This window comes from Callithrix jacchus, chromosome 1, assembly GCF_049354715.1.
Source record: "Callithrix jacchus isolate 240 chromosome 1, calJac240_pri, whole genome shotgun sequence".
NCBI lineage: Eukaryota > Metazoa > Chordata > Mammalia > Primates > Cebidae > Callithrix > Callithrix jacchus.
This window is the reverse complement of record NC_133502.1, coordinates 68,005,773-68,025,633: the sequence shown is the minus strand read 5'-3', so window position 1 is coordinate 68,025,633 and position 19,861 is coordinate 68,005,773. Positions and strand designations below refer to the sequence as shown.

The 19,861-nt window shown below is 36.3% G+C and overlaps 1 protein-coding gene across 3 annotated transcripts in view; it reads right to left on the bottom strand.

The window, feature by feature from the left end:
* Positions 1 to 19,861, bottom strand: part of SUCLA2 (succinate-CoA ligase ADP-forming subunit beta) — a 49,335-nt gene that overhangs the window by 15,871 nt on the left and 13,603 nt on the right. For all 3 annotated transcript variants that reach the window (XM_035298197.3, XM_017971494.4, XM_035298204.3), the window contains 4 exons: positions 12,207 to 12,335; positions 8,194 to 8,332; positions 1,152 to 1,313; positions 897 to 1,039 (listed from right to left, as the gene is read on the bottom strand). In XM_035298197.3, coding sequence (XP_035154088.1) covers positions 897 to 1,039; positions 1,152 to 1,313; positions 8,194 to 8,332; positions 12,207 to 12,335 — 573 coding nt within the window. The remainder of the gene's footprint in view (positions 1 to 896; positions 1,040 to 1,151; positions 1,314 to 8,193; positions 8,333 to 12,206; positions 12,336 to 19,861) is intronic.

Here is a 19,861-nt window from a genome sequence, read left to right as displayed (position 1 = left end):
ACCTTAGTAAGTTAGATAATTAGATTGTCTTTAATACTATGCTTCTCAAGTCAAAACAAGCTACAGATAGTTCCCATAAAATGTTTACATTTTTTGAGTAATTATTAAACAAGGGAAATAACACACATTTTACAACTCATTTTAGTTCAATCCTCTTTGCAAAATTAATTAATATGGAAAATAAGTCTGTAGACTCAAAGGGAAGGCAGTGAAATAAATTTCTATTTTAAACAATTCTACGGTCTAACACCACAAATAAAAATATACATTGTCAGCAGCATCACCAATAATAAATATTGATTAATGACCTACATATGTTCTGGGCATTTTACCAGACACTAGAAGCAACAATGAGTAAGATATGATCTCTAACAATGAAGAATTCTCAGTCTACATCCAGTATGTACTAGGCATTTTACCAGACACTAGGAGAAGCAACAATTAATGAGATATGAACCCTAACAATGAAGAATTCTCAGCCTAAATCCAGTAAGACTAGTTCCACAGAGATTATTATCTTTTTTGAAAGCCTTACAAAATATACATTGGCTGCACAATAGATATATTCCTTAACAAATATCTAGTGATTAATAATACATAGGTCTTTTGAATTATGATAATTAACATCCCTTGTACTTTGATAATCATTAATAAATACATAGCTCTAAATTATGGCACATTTATAATGACAGATTAAACAAACATTAAAATGAATGTTTTAGAAGAGTATCTTGGTGAATTGCAAAAGAAATTCAAGATATGGCAAAAAAGGACTCAAAATATATATATTAAAAGACACATATATGAATTCTAAGATATAAAAAACACACATTTTTTTCAATGTATTTATTTTATATACTTATATGATATAAAAATACATCAAGCAGTGCCCTTACCTTTTTATCTGAAGTGATAAGCTTAAACGCTTCTGTTACTTGATGGACTGTAGCACCACCACCAACATCAAGGAAGTTGGCTGGAGTCCCTCCATGAAGTTTTATTATATCCATTGTGGCCATAGCCAAACCAGCACCATTTACTATATGGGGGAAATGATTTGTATAAGCAACAAACATAGAGAAAATAAATTAAACTTAGTAAATCCTAATTAAACTTAGTGAATCCAACTATAACATAAAAACACATGGTACCTAGGCAGCCTATATTTCCATCAAGGCCAATGTAGTTGAGATTTGCCTTAGCAGCATCTTTGTCTCTTTCATCTTCCTGGGTCCAGTCTTGTAGATCAAAGATTTTCTTTTGGCGATAGGCTGAATTAGAGTCAAAATTGATCTTTGCATCCATACACAATACTTTGAAGGGAAAAAAAGAAAATGAACTTAATTTCAAGGCAGATACAATAAAGTATCAAATAGTCTTTCATTTAGGGAAAAGACACATTTTAATTTTGTTATTTACTGAAAGTATTTCAATTTATGTTCACCATGAATTCAAACTGTTCCTTAAAAAAAGAGTCACCTCTCTGACTTCACCTTTAGCACTCTACCTGTTCCTCACTCCAATCTAACTATAACATTCTCCTTGCAATTCCTGAAAAAATAAAGGGTTGAAAGAAGTGAGCAATTTCAGCAGCTGTCCAACACAGGAGACAAAGTTTGGAGCCCAAGTAAGTTAAATACCAATAAAAAAAATCAATATTCTTTCAGAGGAAGATAATAGAATTCATTCTTTCTACCGTATCTCCCAAAATGTATAGAAAACAAGTCAAAATTACCAGATCTGTAATGAAACAGGAAAATGTGACCACTAGTAAAGAGAAAAAACAGTCAACTGAAACTAAACCCAAGGTAACCCAGATTAGGAATAAAGAGGAGACTATCATTAACTTTTTAAAACATGTTTAAGGATTTAAGAGAAAATATGGTCATAATAAATGAACACACAGGTAATCTCAGCAGAAAATAAAACTATAAAAGGGAACAAAATGGAAAATCTAGAACTAAAAAGTATGATATCTGAAATGAAAAATTCACTGGATGAACTTAACAGCAGACTGGTGATGGGTCGGTGAACCTGAAGACAAAGAGAAATTATCCAATCTGTAGAAGAAAAAAGAAAAGAAAAGAAACTGCACCTCAGTGGCCCCTTGGACAATATCAAGAAGTCTAACATGAAACTGGAAGAAAAGGAGAATGAGTCAGGAAAAAAGTGATGAAAGAAAAAGATATCAAGCCAAAATTCTATATCCAGTGAAAATATACCTCAAAAGAAAGACGAAATAAAGACATTTTCAGACTAATAGCAACAAAATTCATCACTAGCAGAACTATGCTAAGAGAAATGCTACAGAAAGTTCTTCAGGTTCAAGGGATAATAACAGATGGAAACTTGAATCTAAAGTAGTGAATGTCAACAAGGGGCAGTTTGTCCCATTGGGGACATCAGGAAATGTCTGGGGGCATTTTTGGTTGTCACAAATGGAGGTTGCTACTGGCATCTGAATGCTACTGGGTAAACATCCTGAAAAACATCCTACCAAGCACAGAACAGCCTCCCATAACAAAAAAATCAACCTACCCTAAAATGTCAATAGTGCCAATGTTGGTAAATCTTGATCTATGGGTAGGAAAGAACAACAATATATGAGCAAATTGAAATCAACCCAATAGTCCCATAGATTGTTCTTCTGGATAAACAGTGAAATTGACCTTTCTGGTCTTAAAGTTTCAAACTTGTATTTGTTTTATCTGAGTTCCTTCTTCAGGAAGGGACGTTCAGGCCTCTCAAAAAAAAAAAATCTATCAAAGAACTGAAACTCATCAGATCACCACATCCAGACAATGAGACTCTGGACCCCTCATTCATCATGATTGCTTCCTTGACCCTCCCTAGTTCCTTTTTTTTTTTTTTTTAACATATTGTTACATTTTTTTCCCTGCTGTATAAACCCCTAGTTTTAGCCAGTTAGGGAGATGGATTTGAGACTGACCTCCTATGTCCTCAGTTGCAACACCTGATTAAAGCCCTCTTCCTTGGCAATACCTGTCATCTTAATAATTGGCTTTCTGTGTAGTGAGCAGCAGGACCTAGACCAAACCCCCGGTGTTTCTGTAATGGATTTTTGTTCATTGACCAGGAACATGTTGCTTGTGACTCAGCTGATACGGTCCAGGAGTCTCAGAAGCCCTCCTAAGCAGCTGCCTGCCCAATTTTGGCTGAAGGTATCGTTTCTCTCTGGCCCCAACACAGCTGGCCCCAACCACCTTCCTTATTGCCTCATTAAAACTGTCTCTGAAACCTACCATCAGCATCCATATAAGTGAGTGTCGTTTGTGGGTCCAGATATCAGGATTTGCTCCTCTCAATTTGGGAAAGTTTTAAAATAATTTTCATTTGTAGGTTGAACAAGACCAAATGACTGAGAGAGGGAAGCACCCTAACTTTTAGTATGAACATTCTTGGGGGCTTTTTTTGTAATTGTGGGTTGTTTCCAGGCAAGTGAATATCTTTTGTGGGTACCAGACAGTGGGATCAGCTCCTCTCAATTTGGGAAATTCCTAATAAATTTTGGTTTGCAGTTGACTAAGCCCAACTGATGGAGAGAAGAAGCACCCCAAGTGTTTCAGTGTGGATATTTTTGGAGCTTGTTTGTTGCTATAGCAGTTGGATTGTGTTTGGGTAATTGTATGTTTTATATAGTCATAAGAAATTAGAATTTGGTAAAATGATACACTTTTGCAACACTGTTTGGTCCCAGCATTGTTTGGAATCTGGAATTTGCTGTTGAATGAAAAAGTAGGATGGAGTTGCACGTATCCAGGCTTTGGTGCTACTATACTATGCAGGGTTGGGCCTGGTTAGTATGTGATATTCTCCTTTGATGAAGTTTGGCCAGTGTTCTGGGGAGGACCATGTAAAACCACTGAGTTTGTCCTGCTATCTCACAGCTAGCGTTCCAAGGTAAACACTATTGGATTTTCATTTTTGTGTGTGTATATACATGTCTAAATGTGTTTATTTGTATGTTCATTTATTGTTATGTGTTGTATCTACCAAACTGGTTTATAAGTAAGAGTGCCCATAAATTAAGTAAATAAGTTCAAGCAATTTTTAAGTTCATATGACTTAAGTAAACCTTTACTAAACAAGCTAGCTTTAAAATTGTTGGTAAAATGAAAATAGAAATATCTTCAGAATTGTCAGCATACATTATTGCCTAGATTTGACATCTGTCTCTGGGAGATATTTTGAGGTGTCAGGGTTTGGCATATAAGGTTATAAAACTATACACCCAGCCAAAACAAAGATCTGTTTCAGGTCAAAGGGACATGACAACTAAATTCATTGTGTGATAAAGGACATTACTAGGACACCTGCCTACTTCTTAATATGAATTTTGAATTAAATAATATTTTCTCAGTATTAAATTTCTTGGTTTTAATAAATGTAGTCAGGTTATATAAGAGAATGTTCTTGTTTTTGGATACTAGGAGAACAATATCTCCATCTTACTCTCAATGGTGTATATATATTTATACACACACATGCATGTGCATACAGACAGAAAGAGAGCAGAGAATAAAATAGGGTAAAATGTAAACAAATGGCAATGTTGAGTAGAGGGAATTTAGGTGTTCCTTATACTATTTATTTCTGTATCAAAATTAAAGATTAAGGGGGAAAAAAGGCCACATGGTACCATATTCATAGTGAGGAATGATTTAGTTCAGCAAAACATCACCCGTTAAATTAATGCTGCTGAATTGAAAAAAATCGACAATTCTTATCCTTTTTTACTTTCTATATAAATTGCACAAGGATCTACTCTTGGACGGTTCTTATAGAGTTTTTAGTTAACCCTTAGATAATTACATTTAAGTTATATAGGCTGGTGCAAAAGTAATCGACCTTTTTTTAAAAAAAATGGCAAAAACAGCAATTACTTTTGCACTAACCTAAATATTAATAAACTGAACACTTTTGAGTATTCCTCACAATGAACACTACATTCCTTGTAGTTGTTCAGTTTGAAATATTTTCTCATTTCCATTATTAATTCTTCATTAATTCATAAATTATTTGAAAGTATTTTCTTGAAATTAAAAGAAAATAGGCTGGGTGTGATAGCTCACACTTGTAATCCCAGCACATTGGGAGGCTGAGGTGGGAGGACTGCTTCAGCCCAGGAGTTGGAGACAAGCCTAGGAAACATAGTGGGAGCCTGTCTCTACAAAAAAATTTTTTTAAAAATTAGCCAGGCATGGTGGCATTCACCTGTAGTCCCAGCTACTCAAGAGGCTAAAGAGGGAGATTCGCTTGAGCCCAGAAGGTTATGGGTACAGTGATCTGTGATTGTGTCTTGTACTCCAGCCTGGGCAACAGAGCAAGACTGTGTTTCAAAAAATTAAAAAATATAGTATTTTATATCAATTTCCAATGTTATTGCTTTGTGTTTAAAGACCATTATCTATGTTATGAATTCCTGGATATTTGTTGATACTTTTTAATTTGTGACTCAATATTTCAGTTTTTTAAAATCTGTATTTGGATTTTAAAAAGTGTTTTTCTAAATGTTGGGTAAAGGGTTATATACATGCCCATTAAATTTTTTTAAAAAGGCGGGGATATGAGGAACACCTAGTGAAGGCAGCAGTCCTTGTGAGGCCTCTGGAGTACACTCTAGGGATCAAGGCAGGTTTACTGAGGAAGCAGCTGAGGGCAATTCTCCAATAGAAAAATAGCGTGAAATCCCTAGGAAAGAGATTTCTTAGGCAGAAGCTCTGTAACAGGCAGTAGAAGCAGCCACTCACAATACATGCTCACAAGCAAGTGTGGGTAGACTATCAGTAGAACCCATACTCAGTTCACACTGAGGTACCAAAATCATGGTGCTCAACAGGGGAGATCACACACGGGTCGTTCTCACCTCTGGAAATCACGAATGCATTGTATCAAAATTAATTTTTGCTTGGAGTTTCTCCGGTGTTTAAGTCCACAGGGAAATAATCAGGATAACTAGTATTCTGGTGAGACCAGTATCTGTCTACTCTCTTTCACTCAGATATCACTGAGTTTCTCCCATAACCTTTGATAAAACTAAGGCCAAGGTTCTGGGAACATAATAATGCTTTGAATAATTGTTCCCGATGAATGGCTAGGGTTTTGGGGTGTTTTTTCCCCCAAAATTTGGTAATTGAGGAGTCAAACCTGTGACAAATTTATATATATATATATTTACTTCTTTAAATGTGAGGTACATAAGAGACTTAAAATTCAAACAATAATAACTTCTGAGACCATGAAGAAACTCAACCCATTCCCATGCAAAATAGTCCAAATTGCCATGACTCAAAGAATCCCACTCCACCTAGAATTTGTAATTCCTCTAGCTAATATTCAGTCAAACAATAAATTAGAGAGAATATTAATTTATTTAAACTTCTAACTCAAAGAAGAGAATTTGACTTGGGACTTCTGTTCTCAAAGTCCTTTGGACTTTATCACATTTGGACTTTAAATTCCAAGTGTGTCTTTATGCAGTTTAGTATTAGAGTTTTTTAAGAGTACCTTAATGCCACAGTTTAATCTGACTGCAGAACTTTAGCTTTACTAGAAAGCTTTAAAAAAGAAAATAAAGTTCTCACGGCAGAACCTTTACTTTAGCTTCACTAAAACTAGAATAAGATACTCTAAAAAATGAAAAGTAAAGCTAAAGTAAAATCTTGATTAAAGACTTAAAAGTAAAAAATGAAACAATTAAAAAATAGAACACCTCTGACTAAACAAACCCAAAAGAAAAAATAGAACACATTGAGGATTAATATTTACTGACCTTAAGATGAAGAAAAAAAAAATCTCTCAGCATAAAAGTAATGGAAGTCGGCCGGGCGCAGTGGCTCACACCTATAATCCTAGCATTTTGGGAGGCTGAGGCAGGCACATCACCTGAGGTCAGGAGTTCAAAATCAGCCTGGCCAACATGGTGAAACCCCATCTCTACTAAAAATACAAAAAAAAAAAAAATTGGCCAGGCGCGGTCATTCGCGCCTGTAATCCCAGCACTTTGGGAGGCCAAGGTGGGTGGATCACAAGGTCAAGAGATCAAGACCATCCTGGCCAAATTGTGAAACCCCATCTCTAATAAAAATACAAAAATTAGCTGAACATGGTGATGCATGCCTGTAGTCCGAGCTATTCAGGAGGCTGAGGCAGGAGAATCGCATGAACCTGGGAGGTGGAGGTTGCAGTGAGGCAAGATCGCACCACTGCATTCCAGCCTGGCAACAGAGTGAGACTTCATCTCAAAAAAAAATAAAATAAAAATTTATCTGGGCATGGAAGTTCATTTCTGTAGTCCCAGCTACTTGGGCAGCTGAGGCATAGGAATTACTTCAACCTGAGAGGTGGAGATTGCAGTTAACCGAGATCACATCATTGTACTCCGGTCTAGGCGACAAAGCAAAGCGAGACTCAGTCTCAAAAAAAAAAAAGTAAGGAAGTCAAAATGAGATTTGAGTACATACAAAAACAAAAATATTTCCCCAAAAATCAAATAACACTAAACAACAAAGGAAAATCTCAGAAAAAGACTCAAGCCAAATGACAGACAAAAGATTGACATCCTTAATATATAAAGACCCCACAGACATAAAGAGTTCCCCAGGATACGTTATTAAGTGAATAAAGAAAGATGCAAAATGTATACAGCATGCAATCTATATATACCCAGATAGCTAATTCCATAAAATTACAGCTCAATCACCACCACACTGGATACACTAACGTAGTACTACCCAATAAAACCTTATGCAATGATGGGAATGTTCTATATGTGTGCTCTCTTTATATGGTAACCACATTTAGCAACTGAATGTTTGAACCATGACCAGTGCAATTAAGTAAATCAATTTTTAAATCTTATGTAACTTTAATTAATTTTAATTTAAATAACCACATGTGGCTGATAGTCACTGTTTTGGGCAGTGCAGTTCTGACCCCTCTGTCTCTATAAGGTGTTTTATTTATTTATTTAATTTTGTTTTGTTTTTTGTTGTTTTAATGGGTTTAATAGTTTGTTTTAATGGGTTTAATATTTATTCATAATCATTCTATTTGTTATAAAATAAGCTTCTACATAGGTAGAAGTTTAAATTCTATGAGTTTAAATTCCATGGGAAGCATACGACAGAGGAATAAATGCATAATCATGTTTGACAAAAGAAGATACTTTACCAGCTCCATCTGAATCTTCCACCATTGGATTTATTTCTATCATGGTTGCATCGTATTTCAGAAAAAGGCTGTAAAGCTTGACCATGTTTTCTGCTGCTGAATCCACAATATTAGGTGGAAACCCCATCTTCTGTGCAAGCTGAAATCAATATGTCTTTTATTACAGGTAGTTTGCATACGTCTAATAAACATTATTGTAAATAAAGAAACCTTGCAGGCCAAGCACGGTCACTCAAGCCTGTAATCCCAGCACTTTGGGAGGCTGAGGCAGGTGGATCACCAGGTCAAGAGATCGAGACCAACCTGGTCAACATGGTAAAACCCCGTCTCTACTAAAAATACAAAAAATTAGCTGGGCATGGTGGCGTGTGCCTGTAGTCCCAGCTACTCAGGAGGCTGAGGCAGGAAAATTGCCTGAACCCAGGAGGCGGAGGTTGCGGTGAGCCGAGATTGCGCCATTGCACTCCAGCCTGGGTAACAAGAGCGAAACTCTGTCTCAAAAAAAAAACAAAAAAAAACCTTGCAGTTTATCACTTAAATGATAAACATGAGTCATTTATAGTCAAACATTAATCACTGAAATAGCAGCTACCATTACTAAATGGTTAAACAAAACTTTTTATTCAAAACCTTCAAAAGGTAGATATTATGCCCATTTTATAGATGAGACTCAGAGAGATGCCTGGATTACAGGTCCAGTGTTTATTTCATAGTCTCCATATTGTCTAAGCTTTAAGGCCAACCTATGCTGAAGGAAGAGGCTTATATTTTATTAAAACTATATATAAAATATTGGCCAGGCATGGTGGCTCACACCTGTAATCCCCGCACTTTGGGAGGCTAAAGTGGGCGGATCACTTGAAGCCAGGTGTTAGGGACCAGCCTGGCCACCACAGTGAAACCCCATCTCTACTAAAAATATAAAATGTGGACTGTCAACCCCAATGGTCCAAACAATGGCCAAAATATCAGAAGACCCTATTTTACCTTTTATGTAATTTATGAAGAGTGTCTACCAAGCAATAAGAATACATATCATATAGTCAAAATATTAGAAGACCCTATTTTACCTTTTATGTAATTTATGAAGAGTGTCTACCAAGGAATAAGAATACCTATCATATAGTCAAATGAGCATTATGCCATTCATTCAAAAATCTACTGACCACCTAAAATATTCCAGGCACTGTGCTAGGACAAAAAGATAAAGGTATTTAACTTTATAATAAAGGAATTTATAGTCTTGAGCAGATTCCCAATTAGAGATACTCATAGAGCTTTTTAAACAATACATTATCAAGGCCCCAACTCAGAAGTGCTGGTTTGCCAGTTCTATACTGGATTAAGCATCTATCATGTTTAAAGTTCCATAAGCAATTCTGAACCACTAGCACGGAGGACACGTCCATATATTTATTCTAACAGTGCTGCCACAGCTCAGGAACACTATGGAGAATTCTTTCCTCTTTTTCAATTACTGTTTAAGGTTGCCACACATTCTTTTGATTTTCAACAACAAAAAATATTAAATTCTTTGAAAAAGATTTTTGCAAAGAGTCAAATGCCAATAAATAAAGTGAATGATCAAGCTATGGCTGGGCACAGTGGCTCATGCCTATAATATCAGCACTTTAGGAGGCCAAACAGGGTAGATCACTTGAGGCCAGGAGTTTGAGACCAGCCTGGACAACATGGTAGAACACTGTCTCTACTGAAAATACAAAAATTAGCCAGGTGGTGGCACATACCCATAATTCCAGCTACTCAAGAGGCTGAGACAAAAATTGCTTGAACCCAGGAAGTGGAGGTTGCAGTGAGCTGAGGTCGTATCACTGGACTCCTGCCTGGGAGACAGCGCAAGACTCTGTCTCAAAAAAAATAAAATAAAAAGCACTAAGGAATATAAACTTCTGTTATGATTTATTTCAAATAAAGAATAATATGAAAGTACCATGTTATTATGACAGTTTTTCACTATGTCACAACTCACCTAAAAAAACAAAAACTAAAACTAAACGTTTAGGTTTAAACATTTGAAAAACTACAACATAATTCTAATCAATCAATTATGACATCAATTTGCTAATGCTAGGCACGTCTTCCACTCATCACCATCATGCAAAATGCTATAATCTTAGATTATTCCTTCATGTATTCTTGTAAATCAGGTATTTTCCTCCTCTTCTAAATTTCACTCTCTAGTCATCATCTTCACCTAACTACCTAATAAATCAAATCCATGCCTTTTAAGCCATTGTATCATTTATCTGCCAAAATTATTTGCTTTATTATCCATCAGAAACATTTCTCTAGCTCCTTTAAACCTCTGTGCCAGTCAAAATTCTTATACTTTCTGTACTTCAATACCATAAACTTGTTCTGACATAGTTTTCTCATTAAGAAATATTCAACTTCAAAGTTCAATATTCAAATTTTTCTTTTAAGATGAGTCATTAGGCCAGGCAGCTCATGCCTGTAATCCCAGAACTTTGGAAGGCCGAGGCAGACAGATCACTTGAGGTCAGGAGTTCTGGAGCAGCCTGGCCAACATGGTGAAACCCCAACTCTATTAAAAATACACACACACACACAAAAAAAATTAGCCGGGCATGGTGGTACATGCCTGTAATCCTAGCTACTCAGGAAAATAAGGTGGGAGTATTGCTTGGACCTGGGAGGCAGAGGTTGCAGTGAGCCGAGATCACTCCACTGCACACTCCAGCCTGGGTGACAGCGAGACTCTTCATGTCAAAAACAAGCAAACAAACGAAAAGATGAGTCACTTACTTTTATATCCAAAGCAAACAATTTAATTCAATAGCAGCATTACAAATATTACCAAGCAGTTCTCACAGACCATAATATTAACTCAAAGGTGGCTTTTTTTTCAGTGGGGGGATGAACAGAGGGAAAGAAGCACACAAGGACAATAGAAAAAGCTAGCAAAACTGAAGGCAAAATTTTATTGTTGAACATATACAAATCAAAAGAAGGACCACAGCATTCACTGAATTCTTAAAATCTTAATTCTTAAACCACTGCTCTATCATGTAGATATGTAAGACAGTGTCCCTTCCATTCTATAAAATTTATAGGAAATAAAGGGGCGACAGGAATATTTTAAATGTTTAACCATTTTAAACCATGAAGATATAATATCCAGACTATGAAAAACAATGAATGATTGTTCATTGTTAATTTAGTTGTTGATTCTTCAACGACTAAATTGAAAGAAAAAAGACAAAGAGAGCAAAAAGAGAAATCTGTAAGTTATAAAAGACCTGTGAGACATATCAGTAACAATGAAAGGTCTGGGCGCGGAGCTCACGCCTATAATCCTAGCACTTCCAGAGGCCGACACAGGAGATCACCTGACATCAAGAGTTAAAGACCAGCCTGGACAACATGGTGAAACCCCACCTCTACTGAAAAAAAAAAAAAAAAAAAAAAAAATACAAAAATTAACCAGGCATGGTGGCACACGCCTGTAATCCCAGCTACGTGGGAGGCTGAGGCAAGAAAATTGCTTGAACCCGGGAGACAGAGGTTGCAGTGAGCCAAGATCGCACCACTGCACTCCAGCCTGGGTGACAAAGCAAGACACCACCTCAAAATAAATAAATAAACAAAAAATAAATAAATAAATAAAAATAAAAAAATAATGAAAGACCTTATTTGAATCCCGAGTCAAGCAAATTGTAGATGAAAAAATGATTTGAAACAACTAGAGAAATCTGAATGACTGGATAAGTGATTACTGTTAATTTACTAGGTATAGTAATGGTATAGTGACTCTTTTTAAAGAATCCATATTGAAATATCTATGGAGCTATAAAAAAAATTGTAAATAATTCCAAAACGTGCTATATCTTGTTTGTGCTTCAAACAAGATATAACTTGCCTAACACTCAAAAATATTTTAAAAGTTTTGACAATTACTTCAGTTGTACCATTATTTTTAATGTCATAATTCTCTAATCATAAGCTGGAAATTTTTCAGAAATACAACATACCCGGAGAGCTTGTTCCTTTTTGATGCCTTCCACAATATCAATAGGTTCTTTAATTATTGCTTCAGGAGTCTCAGCAGCAACATCTTCAATGTTGACACCACCATGTGAACTTCCTATTAATACAGGACCCTGGCAACAAGAGGAAACAACCAAAACTCTAGATTTATTTTACACCCATGGATGAAACTTTAAAACTTACCTGTGCACACTATCAGATATGAGCATCTGTTACTCTCTACTTACATTTTAAAATTTCCTTGAGAATTTATCCTCACATCTCCAGCACAGTGACCTCTTATAAATATTCAACTAAAGTAATGAAAAAAAGTTAAAAAAAAAAGAAAGAAAACAATGGCTTGCCTGCAAGAAAAATAGATTTAAAATACACACAAAAACTTACACCGCAAGAGCAAAGACTTGGAACCAACCCAAATGACCATCAATGACAGACTGGATAAAGGAAATGTGGGATATATACACCATGGAATACTATGCAGCCATAAAAAGGATGAGTTCATGTCCTTTGCAGGGACATGGATGAAGCTGGAAACCATCATTCTCAGCAAACTAACACAAGAACAGAAAACCAAACACCACATGTTTTTTCTCATAAGTGGAAACTAGACAATGAGAACACATGGACACAGGGAGGGGAACATCACACACCAGGGCCTGTTGGGAAGTTGGGGGCAAGGGGAAGGATAGCATTAGGAGAAATACCTATTGTAGATGACAAGTTGATGGGTGCAGCAAACCACTATGGCACATGCATACCCATGTAATAAACCTGCACATTCTGCACAGGTATCCCAGAACTTAAATTAAAAAAAAAAAAAACTTATACCAAATATGTAAATACGTATATCTGAAATATAACCTATGCATTTTTCATAAAAACTGAGGGGATGTTAAAAGTATTGCTTAAAGCATTTAAAAAAAAAAGCCTAAGAAAAGCTCTAGCCCTACAGCAAGACAATGAAAAAGAAAGCTCGCCAGGCGCAGTGGCTCATGCCTGTAATCATAGCACTTTGGAAGGCTAAGACCAGAGGACTGCTTGAGCTCAGGAGTTCAAGACCACCCTTGGCAACATAGTAAGATTCCATTTCTACAAAAAATACAAAGAAATTAGCCAGGCATGGTGGCATGCCCCTGTAGTCCCAGCTACACAGTAGGCTGAAATGGGAGGGTGGCTTGAGACTGGGAGATTAAGGCTGCAGTGAGCTGTGACTACACCATGGCACTCCAGCATGGGCAACAGAACAAGACCCTGTCTCAAAAAAATAAAGTAAAATAAAATAAATAAAAGAGAAAGCTAACAAGTTTGAAAGGATATAGCTCTGGCTATTACCATGAACAATATGAGAAGATAAGGTATCAATACTAATAATTATTTACCTTTAAGTTCTTGAAAATCAAGAAAAAAATTATAAATTATCTAACAGCTCTACTAATTTATGCATGAAACTAAAAATAATGTTAACATAAAAAAAAGAGGCATGGTAAAAGTGTATTACTAAAGATTATTTACTGACATAGGAAAATACTGATCTGCAGTGGGTTATGTAGTGTATGTTTATATACAGTGTTATGTATGAAAAACCCTAGGGATACAAAACCCTAGATTGTATCCTCAATTGTATTATGTGTTTCAACATGCTCACTATGGACAGAAACAAACAAAAAAGAGTGGGAAATAAAATATTAAAAGACTTTTGTTATTTTAAATGCAACTATTTTCCAAAAAAAGTTTTGTTTTTACAATGAACACACTGCTGTTTTGGTATCGGTACCATGCGGTTTGGGTTACTGTAGCCTTGTAGTAGTATAGTTTGAAGTCAGTCAGCGTGATGCCTTCAACTTTGTTCTTTTTGCTTAGGATTGTCTTGGCTACATGGGTTCTTTTTTGGTTTCATATGAAATTTAAAGTAGTTGCTTCTATTTCTGTGGAGAAAGTCCATGGTAGCTTGATGGGGATAGTATTGAATCTACAAATAACTTTGGGCAGCATAGCCATTTTCATGATATTGACTCTTCCTATCCATGAGCATGGAATGTTTTTCCATTTGTTTGTGTCCTCTCTTATTTCCTTGAGTAGTGGTTTGTAGTTCTCCTTGAAGAGGTCCTTCACATCCCTTGTAAGTTGTATTCCTAGGTATTTTATTCTCTTTGTAGCAATCGTGAATGGGAGTTTACTCATGATTTGGCTCTCTATTATTTGTGTATAGCAATGCTTGTGATTTTTGCACATTGATTTTTAGTTTCTCATTATTTTATATTATATTGGCTGTGAGTTTTCTTATATGGCTTCCTGAATAGCTGAAACTACAGGCACCTGCCATCACACCCAGCTAATTTTTTGTATTTTTAGTAGAGAGGGGGTTTCACCATGTTGGCCAGGATGGTCTCGATCTCCTGACCTTGTGATCCACCCACCTCGGCCTCCCAAACTGCTGGGAGAACAGGAATGCTGGGATAACAGGCGTGAGCCACTGCGCCCGGCCCATACTTTTTAAAAATATAATACAAGTGGCTGGGCAAGGTAGCTCACACCTGTAATCCCAGCACTTTAGGAGGCTGAGGCGGGCAGATCACAAGTTCAGGAGTTCGAGACCAGCCTGGCCAACATAGTGAAACTCCGTCTCTACTAAAAATACAAAAATTAGCTGGACGAGGTGGCGGGTGCCTGAGGCTGAGGCAAGAGAATTGCTTGAACCAGGGAGGCGGAGGTTGTAGTGAGCCGAGATTACACCACTGCACTCCAGCCTGGCGACAGAGACTCCGTCTCAGAAAAACAAACAAACAAAATATATATAATACAAGGTTAGAGTTATCAAAACAGCATGATAATGCATAAAAAGAGACATATAGATCAATGGAATAGAACAGAGAACCCAGAAATAATCCCTCAGGTACATGGTTAAATGATTTTCAACAAAGGTGCCAAAGCTACCTAAAAGGGTAAAAAGAACAGTCTCTTCAACAGTGCTGGAAAAATTGGATATTCACATGCAAAAGAATGAAGTTAGACTCTTACCATATACTATATGCAAAAATTTACTCAAAATAGCTTAAAGTCCTAAACTTAAGACCTGAAACTATAAAACTCATAGAAGAAAACAGGGAGAAAAAAGTTTACAACATTGGATTTAGCAATGATTTCTTAGGTATGATACCAAAAGCAACAGGTAAAAAAAAGCAAAATTTGACAAATGGAACTATATCAAACTTAAAAACTTCACAGCAAAGGAAATAATCAACAAAGTGAAGAGGCAGAAGGAGAGAAAATATTTGCAAACCGTGTATCTAGTAAACAGTAGAAATCCAGAATATGTGAGAACTTCTACAGCTCAAATGGCCTGTAAGCATATGAAAAGATATTCAGTGTCACTAATCACTGGGGAAATACAAATAAAAACCACTGTGAAATATAACCTCACACCCTGTATGATGGCCACTATAAAAGAAATAGAAAATGAATGTTGGTAAGGATGTAGAAAAACTGGAAGCTTTGTCTGCTGTTAGTTGGAATATAAAATGGTACAGCTCAGCCAGGCACAGTGGCTCAGGCCTGTAATCCCAGCAGAGGTCAGGAGTTCAAGACCAACCTGGCCAACATGGTAAAACCCTGTCTCTACTAAAAATACAAAAATTAGCCAGGCATGGTAGCACATGCCTGTAGTCCCAACTGCTCAAGAGGCTGAGGTGTGAAAACTGCTTGAACCCAGGAGGTGGAGTTTGTGGTCAGCGGAGATCACACCACTGCACTCCAGCCTGGGCAACAGAGCAAGACTCCATCTCAAAAAAATACAAAAATTAGCAGGGAGTGGTGGCAGGTGCCTGTAATCCTAGTTACTCAGGTGGCAGAGGCAGGAGAATCACTTGAACCTGGGAGGTAGAGGTTGCAGTGAGCCGAGACTGCACCACTGCACACCAGCCTGCGTGACTGAATGAGATTCTGCCTCAAAAAATAGTGCCAGGCGCAGTGGCTCACACCTGTAATCCTAGCACTTTGGGAGGCCAAGGTGGATCACCTGAGGTCAGGAGTTCAAGACCAGCCTGGCCATCATGGCAAAACCCCATCTTTTAAAAAACAAATAAATAAATAAGTTAATTAATTAATTAATTAAAATGGACAGCAGCTATGGAAAACACTATGGAAGTTTCTCAAAAAATTAAAAATAGAATTACCATAATATCCAGTAATCCCACTTATATATATATATATATATATATATATATATATAGATAGATAGATAGATAGATATATGGATATATATCTATATATCCAAAAGAAATGAAAACAGGATCTCAAAGAAATATTTGAATATCCACATTCAATGCAGCATTACTGACAACAGTCAAGAGGTAGAATCAATCTGAAGGTCCATCAAAAGATGAATGGATAAAGAAAATGCAGTATATACACAAAATGAAATAGTGCTCAGCCTTAAATAGGAAACCTTGTCATACACTACATCATGAATAAACCTTGAGGACATTATGCTAAGATAAACCAGTCTCAAAAAGACAACTAATTCAGGTAACTAAAATACTCAAACTTTTAGAAATACAAAGTAGAATGGTGATTACCAGGGGCTGGAGGGAAGGGGAAGAGGGAAAAGCTGTTCAATAAATAGTTTTAATTTTGAAAGATGAAAAAGTTCTGGAAAAAATAAAAAAAGGATTTGGAGAACTGTTCTGGAGATCTGTGGCACAAAATGTGCACAAACTGCTTTATTCTCTTCTTTTTACCAACATTCTCCTTCCTTCCTTCCTTCCTTCCTCCCTCCCTCCTTTCTTCCTTCTTTCTTTCCTTCTTTTCTTTCCTTCTGAGTATGCACTATTATACTGCACACAATTTAAAACGAGTAAATTTTTTATGTTTTTAGACAATTAAAAAAAAAAAAAACTCTGAACACCAAAAGCTTGGGGAGCTTTGGGTTGGCAATATTCTGCATACTGTCATACCTTAAGATGCCAGGAGGATAAAACATTCCTCAAAACAGTGGAAACTCTGTGTTTGGGAACCCTCCCAGACCTTGTCCTATGTGTATTTTCATTTGGCTGGTTATGATTTTTATATCCTTTGGCTATAATAAAACTGTAATCATAATTTCCTGGGCTCTGTGAGTTGTTCTAGGGAATTATCAAACCTCGAATTTGTAGCTAGCTAGTCAGAAGTAAGGGTAACCTGGAGACCACCAAAACTGAGGCTGGTGTCAAAAGGGCAATGATGTGCAGGCTCTTAGTCTTTGAAGTTTGGCTAAACTCTGAGTACTTGGTATCAGAACTCTTTTCAATACAAAAAGAAAAACTGTTTTTAAATAAAAATTCATTGAGCCTTCTGAGGTTAAAGACGAGAACATTAGCAAATCTAGGAGAAATGTTTGAAATGATGGTCTCATTTTCAGTTCCTCTATAAATTTCAAATGAAAGGGTATTCTTCAGTTCCTCTCTAGCAAGACATTTCATAATTACAAGCTTTTACAAAGATCTAAAAAGCAGGAAAAAATTCTGATTGAAGAACCAACTCAATTTTAGTCATGCTACTGAAATAGAATATAGACAAATTAGATTAGATCTATAGATAACTATAAAATATAATTGTATTCAACAGGAGAGGTACAGACCAACAAATCTTTAAAATATTCTAATATTTTAGTTTTCTTTTCCTTTTTATTTTAGTTTTACTTTCTCTTTTTATATCAACTGTTAAAAGAAATGAAAAGCCACCGAGAAGGCAACACTAGTTGAGGAGAAAAGTTAATATTAAATTCTCACTAAATTAAAAATTAAGTCTTCAACAATTGGTTGTAAGTTAGGGGGAAAAAAAAGATCATTCATAGCAGAAAGTGGAGTCTCTATTCGTCTTAATTTCACAACCAATCAGAAAAGAACCAACTTGCATGTGTAAAAAGGGGTTAAAAAATGACTATAGTTCTGCGTTTGGTCATCACTGTAGAATGAATAGCTATTTCACATTCAAACAATCTGGTTTCACTTTTAAATCTTAGTAATAAACTTTCAAAACAATTTCATTTCAAGCAAATGGCTGAAATTTCAAATATACTAATAAGGCTACTTTTCACTTTATTAACCTAAATGATTCTTCTCTTGTTGGTATTTTTTAAAATTTGCCTTAAAATAGGCTTTAATGTAAAAGGTTTAAATGACAAAGCAGCCATATGATATAATAAAGATCTATAGCCGGGCATCATGGCATGCACCTGTAATCCCAGCTACTCGGGAGGCTGAGGCAGGAGAACTGCTTGAATCCAAGAGGCAAAGGTTGCAGTGAGCCAAGATGGCGCCACTGCACTCCAGCCTGGGAGACAGAGCAAGACTCCATTTCAAAAAAATGAAAAATTAAAATAAAACATAAAGATCTGTATTTAAAAATATATATATAGGAAAGAAAATTAGAATTCTTACAGCACATTTTATAACTATTTCAGGGAATGTCAAAAACTGATAACAGGAAAATGTCCCACTCATTTGCAGCAGACTGCAGTGTTTTACCAGAAAAATAAAGTAGTAAATGTGATTTATTAAATAGACTTGCCTCAGCCCAAAAGTACCCAACAGGCACTAGGCAAATGTTAAGAAGTCTAATCTAACAAAGGTATCACACAGAGAGTGAGTACTTAAATTCATTTTCTGGCACACCAACCCCATGGAAGATATGCCACAGAATCAGGATATGACAGGTTGTCAGGAAGACCAGTAGAACCTATGATACATCTCCTAAAAACAAGTAACAAAAGCAATTGTTTTTAGTTTTGTTTTAGTTTTGCTTTGCTTATTCTTTTTTTTAAAATTCAACTTTTAAGTTCAGGGGTACATGTGCAGGAAGGTTGGTTACATAGGTAAACATGTGCCATGGTGGTTTGCTGCACAGATCATCCCATCACCCAGGTATTAAGCCCAACATCCATTAGCTATTCTTCCGGATGCTCTCCCTGCCCTCACCACCGCCACTCTGCCCCAGTGTGTGTTGATTCCCACCTTGTGTCCATGTGGTCTCATTATTCAGTTCCCACTTATAAGTGAGAACACAGGGTGTTTGGTTTTCTACTCCTGAGTTAGTTTGCTGAGGATAATGGCTTCCAACTCCATCTATGTCCCTGCAAAGAACATAATCTCGTTCCTTTTTTATGGCTGCATAGTATTCCATGGTGTATATGTACCACATTTTCTATATCCAGTCTATCACTGATGGATGTTTAGATTGATTCCATGTCTTTGCTACTGTGAGTAGTGCTGCAGTGAACATACAGATGCATTTATCTTTACAATAAAATGATGTATATTCTTTTGGGTATATACCCAGTAGTGGGACTGCTGGGTCAAATACTATTTCTGCTCTAGGTCTTTGAGGAATTGCCACACTGTCTTCCACAATGGTTGAATTAATTTACACTCCCACCAACAGTGTAAAGGCATCCCTTTTTCCCCAAAACCTTGCCAACCTCTGTTGTTTTTTGACTTTTTAATAATAGTCATTTGAGTGGTATGAGATGGTATCTCACTGTGATTTTGATTTGCTTTTCTCTAATCATCAGTGATGAGCTTTTTAAAAAATCACATTTGTGTTGGCCAAAAGTATGTCCTTTTTTTTTTTTTTTTTTTTGAAATAAGACTGGAGTGCAGTGGCA